Here is a 14,047-nt window from a genome sequence, read left to right as displayed (position 1 = left end):
TGCAGCTGCAGCCTCCACAGCAGCACTGCCTGGCACCCCAGGCCACTTGCAGGTCCCCCAGTGCTGCTGCTGGGTCCCAACCTGTAGTCTCAGATGCCCTCCTGCATCCCCTCCTGCCCATGCAGAGACACCCCAGGCAGCTGTGGATTCCCAATGAATGGATCAAACTCTCCAGTGCCACAGCTGCATATTCCTGGGATCAAGCAAGGGAAGCCTTTCTGCTCTCTGGGCTGCTTCTCCATTGCCCAGAGCCAAAGGCAGCCAATAACCTCCATCAAGCCAAGAGGATGGGAGCAGTGCTCTATTCCAGCACCAGCAGGCGTTTAGATCTGGGTGTGGGGGAGGAATCCCACTGGCATCCCCTGAAGGTGACCTGTACCATTTTCACCATGATAGAACATACACTTCTAATGCTGAACACTTGTGACTAGTTAGAAGCAAGGGAAGCTGCCAAGAGGAACAAGCTGAGTAGCTCCTGGGAGAAGTAACCAGGTGGCAACAGGAAGGCAGAGGTGGGCAGACCCACAGCATGGGCAAAGCTCCAGAAACACTCCATTCCTGAAGGTGCTGGCAGGGGCAGCCCATTTTCAGGAAGCAGAACCTGGAGTGAGGAGCAGGCTATCCTGATAGCTGGCCACCAAACCCACCAGCCACCCAGCACAACAGGATACTCACCAGAATGTGGCATGAGGCAGGTGCGCGTTGTGGAGAAGGGAACAACTGCCTTTGCTGAGCCTTAAACAGCGCAAGGTCAGGAAACAGATGTTAGCAGTGGAGAAACATCAACTGCATTGAGAAGCTTGTAAACACTAAGGGTTGGAAACCCAAGAACTGTACACAAAAACAACCTCATCAGGTAATCTGCAGGGAAAGTACATCCTTACCTTGGGCACTAACACAGCCTGCCCTCACTACCAACACACAAATTGGCCTGACAATGCTGCACAAACAGGAAGATGAACCCTCCATGCATTGGCTTGTTCCACAACTTCAGCTACACTTTCTGCTTATTGTCAAAGTGTGAACCAGTGATCCAGCCCAATCCTTGACTTCCATATTGATTTATCTGTATTGAAACCTTTAAAAGCATTATTTTTAGCCATTTGTATTTCAATCAGATCCAGGAGTTTCTTGAATCAATGAAGACAAAAGCAATCCCTAAACCATTAAGAATCTCTTACTGTGGAGATTCTGAAGGAGAAATGTAGATTTGCTTCATTCTCTGAGGTGCCCAATTAGGAATGGTTTTGGCAGGCTGACCACAAGAGTACGGTGGTGACACAGTGTCACCTGAACCAAAGAGGTCCAACATGTGGCCTTTCGAGGAGTCAGTGCATCAGCAGCTCTCTGCCTATCAGATGAGAAAACTGCAGTGAAAGCCAAAAGAACTACATCACTCTCTTAAAATTTTGTATTTCATGCTGGAAGCAGCAATTTCAGCATTCTGATACTCAGAATGTTGAACCTCCATTGCGGTCAGCCAGATAAGCTACCCAATGTGGGAATGTATTTTGTATCAGAAGAAAATCCCAAGTTTGCACTCTCTACTCACTTCTTCATATATAAAAATACAGATGCATTTTCATACCTATCTCTATCTAAAATGAAATATACCTACTGCCCACGTTTAAAAGCAATTGCACACTCAACAGAGCTGTTTGCACTGCCATACTTAGCAGGAGCAAGATTCTTTTCTCTCCCTCACTGTCTCTTTCGCAGAACATACACTAAGCTGAGTGGAGATCTTCATTCTCATACGAAAGCAGCAACATTTCCAGCCCCACAACTACCTGGGACTTTGTCACTGGAGCAAATCCTGATACAGAAATGCCCAGCAGATGAACAGAACTGCTCCTTAACAGCTCTTGTTCTGTGCCTCTGCAGAGCAGGTGGTGTTTCCCTGAACACTTTAAAAGAAACAGGAGATGAATCCAGTACTATCCAGTGACACCTGGGTGCAACAGGTTTCTGGCTGATCAGCATACACACCACAAAACCTCTGCTGCATGTGCTCAGAGTTGTGACACTAATTCAGGGAAATTTTAGTATCCAAATATTAGCAAGTAAAATGAGTTTTGGCTTTGCAGAAATAACATATTTCAATTACATTTTATTCAGTGGAAGAAAAAAAATACAAATGTGGGCTGTCTCACAGTGCTTCCTTAGGTTGCAGATTTTGTACTGGCTACACAGCTACTGTATTGCAGAGGTTCACACATCATTCTAAATTTTACTTTTTTAATACAAAAGCCCTGGTGCAGCCCAAACTCAACATGAAAAGCCAAAGCATTTAAAAAAAAAAAAAAGTTGAGGTGACAGAAGTCTTCCCCAAAAGGGCAATGCTGTATTTCAGAAGAGAACTCCAAACACATGCTCTGCATTTTCATTCAAATACAAATGCCATGTAATAGATTATATTGCCCAGAGAAGCTGTGGATGCTCTATCACTGGCAGTGTTCAAGGCCAGCCTGGATGGGCCTTTGAGCAACCTGGTCTAGCACAAGGTATCTCTATCCATGATGTGGGGGCTGGAACTAAACTTAAAGAACCCTTCCAACCCAAACCATTCCATGATTCTATGAGTAATACAAAAGGCTGTACAGAGCTTATACGAGTTTCTGATCATCCTGAGTGTGACAGGCTAGAGAGTAACAGTGGGGAGAATGAAGACAAGCATGGTGAAACCAAGTTTCCTAATAAATGATATCTCTATTTCAGAGCAAACAGGGATGCTAAATTACCAGCATATACCCACATAGAGTGCATCCTCAGTTTTGATGAGTCCAAAAAGCAGTTCAGAATTCTGTAACTGTTACCTGTTATTGAATTATTCAATTTATTGAATTAAACTGAACCTTGAGGGGCAGATGCAGGCAGTGTACATCCTCTGAGATGTACCACAGATAAGATTTTGCAATTCTATTTACTTGCAAGGAAAAGCGATGTCCACTTACTGATATTCAGTGTCTTCTCTGAAAAAGAGGCAGAATATTTGAAATGAGTTACAAGGAAGCCTTTATGCATACTGAAAATGCAGTTTCTTTGAGAAGCTAGTTCAATAAATCATATTTCTGTAATCATAACTCATGTAAAAGAAAAATGAGCAGAAACAGAGTGATAATACAGGGAACATCTGCAAAAAATGAGATATTCTTCATTACTCCATAGGCAAATAGACATAAGAAATCCCCATAAATTTTTAACAACTTACAAACGTGTTGTTTCCCACCCATCCACCAGATCCTCCTAAAAGCTTTCAGAAGGCAGTAAGAACAGGAGGAAAAGCAGGACTACCAGAAAGGGAGCTGGTGGGACACAGCACAGGGTGTGCAGGCACTTGGTGCCCTCTCCTGGGCATAACAGAAAGAGCCTTGTTTAGCCAATTCAGAGCACAGCCATGGAAATGGGGTCTTCTACATGCTAAACTGATTCCTCAGATGAATCAAAGACACAGGTCAATCAGAGAGGATATTCACACATTTCCAGAGAAGTACTCAGCTGTTCAACTCCATTACAAATCCTGACACAGCAGCGTGTTACATCACAACATTGTTTATTATGTAACTTTTTACAATACAAACAAAAATACAGAAATGCAGTATATGAATACAGCTAAATGCAAAATGGTGATGTTTTTCTCGAGGCCATATTCCCATTTCTAGTAAAATAAAGAAAGACTGCACACAGGTAGAAACAGGTTGGTAGTTAACTCCACAATTTTGCCTAGAAATGACCTATAAATGCATTTTCCTGCTACTTACCATAAAACGTAAAAAGGGAGTTAAAGGAAAGTTTTACTCACTGGTTCCTACCATATGAAAGAAGCTATATTCTATTTAGGAGGGCCAATATATGGAAAAATATCTAAATTAAATGTTATTACAAAAAATGAAGCAGTAATGAGATCCTCCTGGCTAAAGGAGTTACTAAATGAGAATAGCATATATTTAAAGAATCCAAAACATAAAAGGGTTGTTATAAAAAGCTTAGGTGCACTGTAAGCTTACAACTTTTTTTTTTTTTCCATGTGTCCTTTTAAACAATGGAAGTGTCAAAAATAGGGTCAACTGTGTTAGACTAAATTACATTATTGTATATGCTGCACTGAATGGAGTTCTTGTATTATAATAATAGAGAAGCATTGTTTGCATCATATTATGGCAATTTATCCTCACTAAAAACCGTCTAGAGTCCTCATTTTTTGATATCCTGTAAACCGTCAAACCACCAGAACATGATTGTACAACAGTAAAATGTTTTCTTTTGCATTAAAATGACACCTGTTTAAAAAAAAAAAGAATGAAAAAAGGTACTTAGAGCTGTTATTTTTCCAAGTACACAACACCCTAGACAATTCAAGGCATCTCATTCTCCATCAAAATTAACAAAAATTTGTCATGCTGTTAAATCCATTACTATGGATACGACTGGTGCAAAATTGGTCAAACGGATCCAACAAACACTGATGTCCAGGCTGGCATATTGGCAATTAATACATAACTGGTGGTCAAAATGATGCATTTAAAATATCTTCCCTTTCTTCTTATTCTTTTCCAAGGTTCTAAATTGACATTAAAAAAAGAAAGTTTGTTAAATAATGCATACGTGGTCTGATTTTTTTAAAAAATGATACATTTTAAAACAGGCATTTTAATAAGGCTTTACTGGTTACAACACAATGGATGAAACCTACTAAGCACACAGTATTTGTACTGTGTGAATCAAGCAATGCAGCTATCACCAGATTTCCCCTCCCAAGGACATGGGGAATTAAACATTTTAATTCTCAAAGCTTTAATTCTTCATCCCCCAGAAGTCTGATGCAATCTATTAATATAAACATTTCCTTTTTTACATAGGTATATTTATGTGTGAGTATCATATTTTAAAGGCTAAATTCTGCTTTAGAAGCTAATAATCTTGTCACTATTGCTGAAATACAATCATTTTTAACTAAAAGCAGTCCAAGACTTTTCTTGGCTTTTAAATGACACCTGCATAGTGGTCAGTGACCATGGATGGACCATTACTGTCTCAGAAATCACCTTTGAGCAGAAAGCTACAGAACTTCTACCATGAACGGCAGGACAAGACTCCAATTTACCTGGAAGAATTCTGTTGTTCCAAAATACGTTGTTGAGCCTCCCAGTTTGCTTTCTCATCCTCAAACTGACGACGCTTTTCCTCCAATTCTTTGTGTTGTGCCTCCAAATTCTTCTTCATTTGCTCATGGCGTCGCTGCAGCTGTAAAAGATTACAAACGGAGTCAGTAGGTGCAGAAAACACAGCAACTTTTAACAAACATCAGCAACTAAACTTACTAATGCAACAAAATCATGTATTCTATTTTCCTCCAGAGAAAGTAGTTCAGACTAAAAACACCATGGTCATAGGTATTGCCAGTAACAGAAAACGAAAGCTTCATTTTACAGTTAACAGAAAATGCCCCAAATGCTGCCCAATTTACAAACAGTATTTGTATGCAGCTACATTTGGCAAATAAAAGGAAATTAAAAAATACTTTGGTATTTGACACAAGCATTAAGCAGCAAATTGAAGAGCATCTGAGTATCACTAATGCATGAAAGAGCAGCATCTTTGACTTTCTGTGGGGGAAAAAACCCAAAATATTGATTTCATCCTATAGTGTTAACTATTGTGGATTTATTTGGGAAAAAAAAAAAAAAGTGGATTAATTTATTTGCTAATCAGATGAATCTGTATTATTCAGGAAGTGAATTGTCTACATTCCAAAACAGAGTAAGAATTCTCTCTTGCAAGTTGATGGGACAGACTGACAATCAAATGTGTTGTATGTGAGGATGGAAACACTTGTCAGAAGAAGCGATTCCTTCTGTGTGATAGAATGTTTTTTTGTATTGAGTTAAATCATAGAATGGATTGGGTTGGAAGGGACCTTAAGGATCATTTAATTCCAACCCTCCCACCAAGGGCAGGGACCTGGATGGTCAGTGTCCCATCCAGCCTGACCTTGAACATCTCCAGGGTTAGGGTACCCACAACTTCTCTGGACAACCTGTTCCAGTGCGCCTCATAATAAAAACTTTCTCCTATTATCTGATCTAAACCTACTTTCTTTCGGTTAAGAGCCACTCCCTTTGTCCTGTCACTCCACAACCCTGTAAATAGTCCCTCTCCATCTTTCTTGTTGGTCCCTTCAATACTGGAAGGACACAATTAGGCCACCACAAGGTCTCCTCTTTTCCAGGCTAAGTAATTCCAATTGTCTCAGCCTTCACTTATAGAAGAGGTGCTCCATCCCTCCAGTTGTGTTGGTGGCCTCCTCTGGACTTGCTCCAGCACATCAACATCCTTCCTGTGCTGGGATGCCACTGCAGGTGGGGGTCTCACCACAGCAGAGCAGAGGGGCAGAATCCCCTCCCTCGACCAGATGTCCACACATCAGAGAAAGTGATATAAAACTTCCTCTTTCTTTACTCATTTGCAAGACCCTGTTTTACACAAACCCTTGAAAACCTATTTCCTTTTACACATTTTTATACATCAATGTCTGTTGCCTACTTCTCTACATCTAGATAAATAACATCAGAAGTTTAAAAAGCCATGAATGGTGAAGTAAAAAGAAGAATGAATTGCATGAACATGAATGAATTGCATAAAAAATTGGTATGACAGGATACACTCAGTCAGAAAGTCATGAGATAGTACATGAAATCCAGAAATATTTTTGGTTTTCATATAACAAGGAGAATGTGGAGACCAGAAGTATAAAAGGGTTCAAAAATATTCAAGACAGAAATCGAAGAAAGCATAAATCAAGTGACTACAAACACCATGATCCAGATAAAACACAGCTTTAAAATCCTCAAATTGCTGACTGGCGTATCTTACTATTCACATCCTTATCTATTCAGTTTGCAAAAAAAAACCCCAAACCAAACCAAAACAAAAAAACACCACCAAAAAAAAAAAAATCTAGATTGATTTTTTTCCTCTTATCCAGTATGCCTTGGCACCTCTTACAGTGCCTAGGCTGCCAAGTATTTCAACTACACTTCCAAGTTTCCTCATTTTTCCTCAAATTTGGAGACAAACTTCTTCAGGAACTTTGACAGTTCTGAACTTCTCTATTAGGCTTCTTGTGAGAAACTGCTTTTCCAAAACTTAAAAAGTTACTCAATTTTTTAACTTAAAAAATTATTTAATTTTTTACTTTTACTTAAACTTTGTAATAGTCCCTTATATAAAGATCACTTTCAGAGCCCCTTGAAGCCTATAAAAAAACAGATTCACTGTGAGGACTTCACCCGGAGATAACAGAAATTAGAATTAAGTATCCATAAAATTTGTTCAAATGATACCAGGACACTGACAAAATCAAATCCCTGATTCTTCCTTAGCCTAGTAATTCTCATTTAGGTGATGTCCTATAGGCATTGTGTCCAATTCCTGAAATGCTTTTCCAAAACACACAACAAATAATCATTACTGCATTAGCTTATATAAGCCATAAAAGTCTCAAGAACTTTTAAAATCACAGTGAAAAATAAACACAAAATGATCCAAAGAAAAGGGAGAAGAAAAGGGTAAGGAAGTTAAGGAGCATTTTAACATGCTATGACTATAAATAAAAATAGAATGCTCGTGAACATTAAAATTACATTTTAAGTTCATGCTTCTACCATTTCAGCAAAGGCAACAAGCTGAGAAAGAAGACCGGTGTTGTCTTGACACATAAAAACCAGCTATGGAATCAATTATGTTGCAAAGTCTTGGCAAAATGTCGCATCTCTACACTTGTTCAGCCTCAAGTTATATTGGTGTTTAAAATATTTTGATTACCTCAGCTTCAGAGTCCTTCAGTTTCTGAACTTTTTCTTTGACTTTCATTTCAAACACCTGTTCCATTTCCATTTCCATTTTTTTCATTTTGGCTACATGTTCCCTCCTTTCCTCCTCCATCTGTGCCAATGGGCTCCTGCCATAAATCCAGAAGAAGCAGTTAGCTAGTAAGAACTTTTTTCCCTGTCTGTTACATTAGGGCATCTGGAAAAAGCAAGATAAAAGTGCTGAAGCAGTAAGATAAACACACATCGCTGTAGGCACTGCTAGCTTAAATTCAATTTGCATTATTATATTAACTGTTTCGATAAGTTTTACTTAAAAAGATATTTCATACAATGTCTTTTCCTCCCCCACAATTGATTTACACTACATTTAGGTTAACAGAAACTCTTGAAATTTCTATCTGTAGAACCACCTGGTCATGGGAAGAGAGGAAATCAACGTTATAACAAGAAAATTAGCATCTTCCAAGTGATCTTCAGGCATCTCTTTCTTCCCCATAATTCAAATATATAAAAAAATTAATGAATATAGTAAGAAAATTAAGAGGGCTGCAGACTAAAGTCCTATTTTCTCTCTAAATCTTCATTGCTCCCAAGTTCCAAGACCAAGAGACATTTAACATTACAACTGTGTTGAATGCTCTGGTGGTAGTATTAAAGTGAGATCAGCTTTGAAAAAACAGATTTGGCAACTGTACATCAATATTTCAATGTGTTAGTTGGAAGGTTCTCCTTTAGAAAGCTATTAGTAAGTGTAATGTATAAAAATGTACATAATTTTTAATTTTTCCATATAATTTATGGCTTACTTTCCTGGATTGGACTTAATTTTTAAAGCTGTATAAGCCTGCTATCCATGTTATGGTGATATGGGTTTTAAATAGTAAGTTCCACTGTAAATATCTAATAAAACAGGATGATTGAGATCTAGTGATGATTGATACAGAGTTTTGTTAAGACTCTGTTGTTCCACATAGAGCAAGCAAACCAAATCACTGGCCTCTTATTTCAGTTTTGGTATCTATGGCTTAAAAGGACGAAGTTTTAACTATTGTGTTGGCAAAAATGAAGAACTAATTACATTTGGAATCATTACAATCAATCAGCAGAGGATATCTAAAATATATATTAAACTGAATCTGAATTAATAGTTGCAATGTTTGGACATGTGAGTAAAATCCTGTATAATATACAGAACTGAAATTAATCTTCAGTTTAATTTTTACTATAGTCCTTCAAAAGGCCAACTGCTAGCAATCTTTTACAAGGAAAAAATTAATGGTTAAACACAGGTGAGGTACAATAATGCACAAAAATAACAAGGAAGTAAAAGAAGAGGTGAGTAGCAGTACTTGTGGAAGCTAAGCAGCTGTCAAAACAAGACTATTTTCTTCTAGAGATGTAAAGTTCTCAAATGCATCTGCTCTTCAAAAATTAATCTACAAAGTAGAATAAATATTGAGGAATCATTGCTGCAGTTTTAACTTGAAAGGAGTGCACGACTGTCCTTTGACTGAAAATTTTGTAATCCAATGGGGATATCATGCAAGCTGTGTTTGATAAAGTGCTAAAAATCAGTCTGCACAGAAGATCTGATTAACTGACAAGTGAGCATTTACAGCTGAGAGCTTTACAACACAGGTCACAACTGGTTTTGTTAGGTCCTAAATATGTGACACAGGTAAAAGCACATCGCCCTGTATTTCAGGACAAAATTATACAAGGGATTTAAACAAAAACAAACAGAAAAACCACACACACACACAAAAAAAAAAATAAAAAGAGCTGAAGGGAAAAAAGCCCACAAACCACTAAACAAAGATGTAAAACATTTAACTGATTTCAGAGGACATGTGTTCTAATAACAGTCCTTTAAGTTATTCTGCAAAACTGAAAAAATATTCTAGATACGTGCAAAGTACAACCTCTGCAAGCAGGTAATAAGATAAAATCATGGTCAGAAATCATTAAAGTTACTAAATCCCCAATTCAATGAAAAATTGTAAATTAACAGGTAAGAATAAAGATTTCAATAATTCTTTATAAGCATCTATATAAAGATGTCTGAGCTATGGATAGAAACTGAGGAAATTCCATAATTTATGCACTTCTACTGCTTTTTGAAATTTGACCAAATTTGACTTGAATCTTAGCCAAAAGGTTTCAAAAGAGGATGGGTTTTTACAGAGGTATTTGTCACTGTATGCATTTATAAAATCCTGAAGTTTACAGTAGCACAGCTTTAGGAAAAAAAACAAACCAACTGCTAGTGGAAAAAACAGTGCCAAGAGCAGGATACCAGGAAACTGTTTTAAATTTGAAACATCAAACAGTGAAATCCTTTTTGTGTTTAGAGAATTTTTGTCTTAAGTTTTTTGGAAAAATTTAAATGACCACTTACATGCCTTCAACTGTGTCAAATCTAAAAAACAAAAAATACAGAGGCTTAGCTTAGCATGCTTAAATAAAACCACGAAACCAAAAAGCAATAATTAAAAAAAGTAAATTCAATATTATTAGATTCCTAAAGCTAATTATGTGCTCCCCCAAAAGCAAATTTTTCATACTAAAAGGAAAAATTGTTAGTTAAAGCTTGTTATATTTATTTCAAATTCTGTTAGTCCATCACTACATCATGTCAATATTAACACAGGTTTGATGTGCAGATGCTTTCAGGAATAGTTTTCCTACAATATCTATGCTTTTAAAAAGATTTAAAATATTTTAGTGACATGAATCATCACTTGCTCTAACCAAGTTTTTGGAAACCAATGCCACCTGGAGGCTTATCTCCTCGTTTAGAATGTGTCAGCTAGCAGAGGCCAGAGTCTGAACGCCCGGGAATGTTCTGAAGCTGCAGGAAGAGCACTTGGCTCCCGCGGCCGGCAGAGGTCTCAGCGGCGGCTCGGCTGCAGCATCACCTCCCCCGGGCACCGGGATGCTGCAGCCAGCGTGTCTCGGCTCAGCGAAAAACGGGCTGAAAACAAGCTCTGATCTCACCATCCTCTCATATGGGCTTCATGGCATTAGAGCTGCTTCACAGAACTCGCCAAGAATACAGGCAAAAGGAGCTGGAAGTGCTTTGGGCTCAGCAGTCAGAGGGGCTCGAGCACTGTGTATTTTGTTACCCTGGATTGATGATGGGTAAGACCCGTCTTTATGACATACAATATGACTTCAAGTAAAAATAAGATTTTACTTTTAATTTCACTGAATATAGCAGCTTCATATAGCAAACCAAAAAGATTTCTCAAATTATAACTTCTGAATTTCAGAGCAAATGCCAATTTTCTCACATCACATAGTACACGTGTGAAATTACAATTACCACGCAATTTAAAGAGACAATTACCTACATATGTGAAGACTACCTCGACATTTTATTTTTTTAATGATTAGGAATGTATTGAAATTTTGAAAAATCAGACTAAACCTAAAATACAGGAAAAAAAGCTCCACAGTAATGGAAAATACATGTTTTGGTTTGCTCCTAAGTTAACAAGTTACTTGCAGAAAATGCAAGTTTCACCAAATCAAAGGAAGCAAATCAGAGTTAAGATTATTAACTAGATACAAAAATGTTTCAATTCATCTGCACAGTATTATTAAAATTTGTAGTACATACTTCTATTTGTTTTCACATTAGCATTTTTGTCTAAAGAAATATGTTAACAGCTGCATGAAAAACTGAGATCTGCTAGAATCATAAAAATACAGCTGTTTTAAAGGTACAAAAGGTCAATCCAGCCTCCAACAGCTGCCAGCAGGAGATACTGTTGGAAAAGTACAAGCACCACTGCATGTCTCCTGGTATGTCTGCCCTCCCAGTCTCTCAAAACCCTGCAGCTTAGGAGTTTCCAGAGCCAGAAGGTGTATCTGTCTTTAACCTTATGCTTATAATACCACCAGACAGTATCAGAGCACGTCTCCATTCTCACACAGAGACACAGGAGCTGTCTCTCATGCAAGAATTGATATTGCCCCAGTTTGAGATACAGATAATTCTTTCAAAAGGCCAGCAGGCAAGCATAAAATTTCTAAGGGGAGGCACAGATAAACTGTTAATATCTGCTCTTCCCCCTCAGTTTCCAGGAGGCACATGGTTATCAGGAAGATTCCATCTATACGGCTTCAACTATACTAGGTTAAAAACCCAAAAGCTACAAAAACACACTGAAGCCAAAAAAGCAAGTTAAAGCTTTAAAAAAAAAAAAAAAAAAGAAAAAAAAAAAAGAAAAAAAAGCTGCAACTCAACATATGGTTAAGGTAAAAATAGAAAAATAGCATCAGCTGCTTCATAACCAGCACATGCATTCAAGAATTTCATATATTTACTTATTAAGTCACCCTATTTTCCAGGGAACAAACTCTTACAAAACATTCAAGATAGTCTTTGTAACTTTGCAATAGACTTTGCCATCTTTCATCAAACTGCAAATATTTACTCATCTTCTTGAACAAAAAAAGCCCTGATAGCAAAGAGCACCAATTGTATTTATTCATCTCTGAGCTGCAGTACTGCAGTGCTTCCAGCAACAAACTTTTAATGGAGAAAATACTTCCAGAAGGCATATTCATTCACCAGGAAATATTCAGGTGGGACAGCACAGTGATCTGAATTGATAAGAGATGCAAAGTGAGCATACTTAGAAAGCAAAGTAATTCCAGACCCTTGCAGTATAGGTTCTGGATCAAAAAGAAGTATCAGGAATGCTATCAGAAACTGAGTGGGGTGGAGTGGTGAATGAAGGTCACAAGGAGTTCTGAAACCTACTCATGGATATATTTTTGTATAAAATGACATCTTATTGTGTCTGCAATGTGGGAATAAAAAAATAGTTTTGAACAGTCACACTGTTATTTTTAAGAATGCAGAATAACCAGTCCTTATACAGATGAGGTAACAGACTGAGTTTGTAGGTGCAGACTAACACAAATTTAAGCAAGCACAAAACAAAAATGGTCAAAGTGTTGTCACTAAAATTCAGATTTTCCAAAATCTAAGGAAAACATACTAAGATTTTGAAAGGTATAGAAGAAACCCCAGTATTTAACAACACACACAGAAAAATGTAAACAACTTTCTTTGATATCCCAAATAACAATGGGGGGGAAAGTTTCACTTTCAGTACAGTAATAGCAAATAATAGTACAGTAAAAAGCATAGTAATAAAAGTCCTGGAGAAAATGTTTCATTTTCTCTTCTGCACTCCTGTTATTACATTTTCACCTGACATACTTGCTATGTGCACTCAGAAGCCTTGGAGATGTGAGTTAGGGATAACATGATGGCAAGAAACATGACAGTGAGAAGAAGTAACCACAGTGTTACAGACACATATATTTGGAAACTAGTATTCTTAAGACTTGACCTAATTAGAAACTCTACTTGTATAAATACAAGTACACTTCTGAAGAGTTGCTATAACTGACATAAACTTTTACATTTTTTGTCAGTGCTGAGCAGGGAAGTCTCATGTAGACTCACACTAGATGAAACTAAATCATGTCCACTTAAATCACTTTGTCACAACTTTTAGTGCATTAAGGGAGTGTAGAATAGACATTTCTTTAGTGAAAAATGGCTTTGCAGCTGCCATATGGGTGCAAATAGCAGGTATTTCCAACTGATTTCAGGGATCTTTTTCAGGAAGAACAGCTGTAACTTTGCATACCATTAGCTGAAAAGAATAGTACCCTATATTTTGATTGAGAAATTTGCACTTAAATATAGTACAAAATAAGAGTGCCATTAATTATTAATTTAATCACTAATTACTGTTGATGCAGTTACTACATGCAGAGCAGGATGTTTGAGTGTAGCTATTCTCAAACAGCATTATACAATTCAGAATACAGTAGAGCCTACTTTTGAATCTTCTGATAGCTTCATCAGGTTGGCAAATAACTTCTTGTCAGATATAATAACGATGACATATCAGAGTTTGAAAAAGACAGCTACAAAAGCCCCCAAACACTGCATTGCAACTCCCTTCTCACAAAAGAGAATGATGTTGCAATAATTCCCCTAGCATGATAAGCCGCCACATGAATAGCCAGAGCAGCATTTCAAAGATGACAGTAGCAGGTCTGCTTTTTTGGAGTTTCTATACAAATATTAACCCATTCTTCTCAAAAATATCCCCGACAGAGTATTGATCACTGACCAGTAATTCCACATGCAACATATAAACCAAAACAGAAAATTAATAATAATA

At 37.4% G+C, this 14,047-nt stretch overlaps 1 protein-coding gene across 1 annotated transcript in view; it reads right to left on the bottom strand.

Annotated features, from left to right (window-relative positions):
- Positions 1–3,536: 3,536 nt before the first annotated feature.
- SEPTIN7 (septin 7) overlaps positions 3,537–14,047 on the bottom strand; it is a gene marked incomplete at its 5' end in the record, with an annotated part of 63,314 nt that continues 52,803 nt past the window's right edge. The window contains 4 exons of the mRNA XM_058831073.1: positions 3,537–4,561; positions 5,105–5,244; positions 7,825–7,960; positions 10,231–10,251. Of these exons, the coding sequence (XP_058687056.1) occupies positions 4,522–4,561; positions 5,105–5,244; positions 7,825–7,960; positions 10,231–10,251 (337 nt within the window). The remainder of the gene's footprint in view (positions 4,562–5,104; positions 5,245–7,824; positions 7,961–10,230; positions 10,252–14,047) is intronic.

This window comes from Poecile atricapillus, chromosome 2, assembly GCF_030490865.1.
Source record: "Poecile atricapillus isolate bPoeAtr1 chromosome 2, bPoeAtr1.hap1, whole genome shotgun sequence".
NCBI lineage: Eukaryota > Metazoa > Chordata > Aves > Passeriformes > Paridae > Poecile > Poecile atricapillus.
Note: the sequence above shows the minus strand (reverse complement) of the source record. Positions and strands in the feature narration are given on the sequence as shown.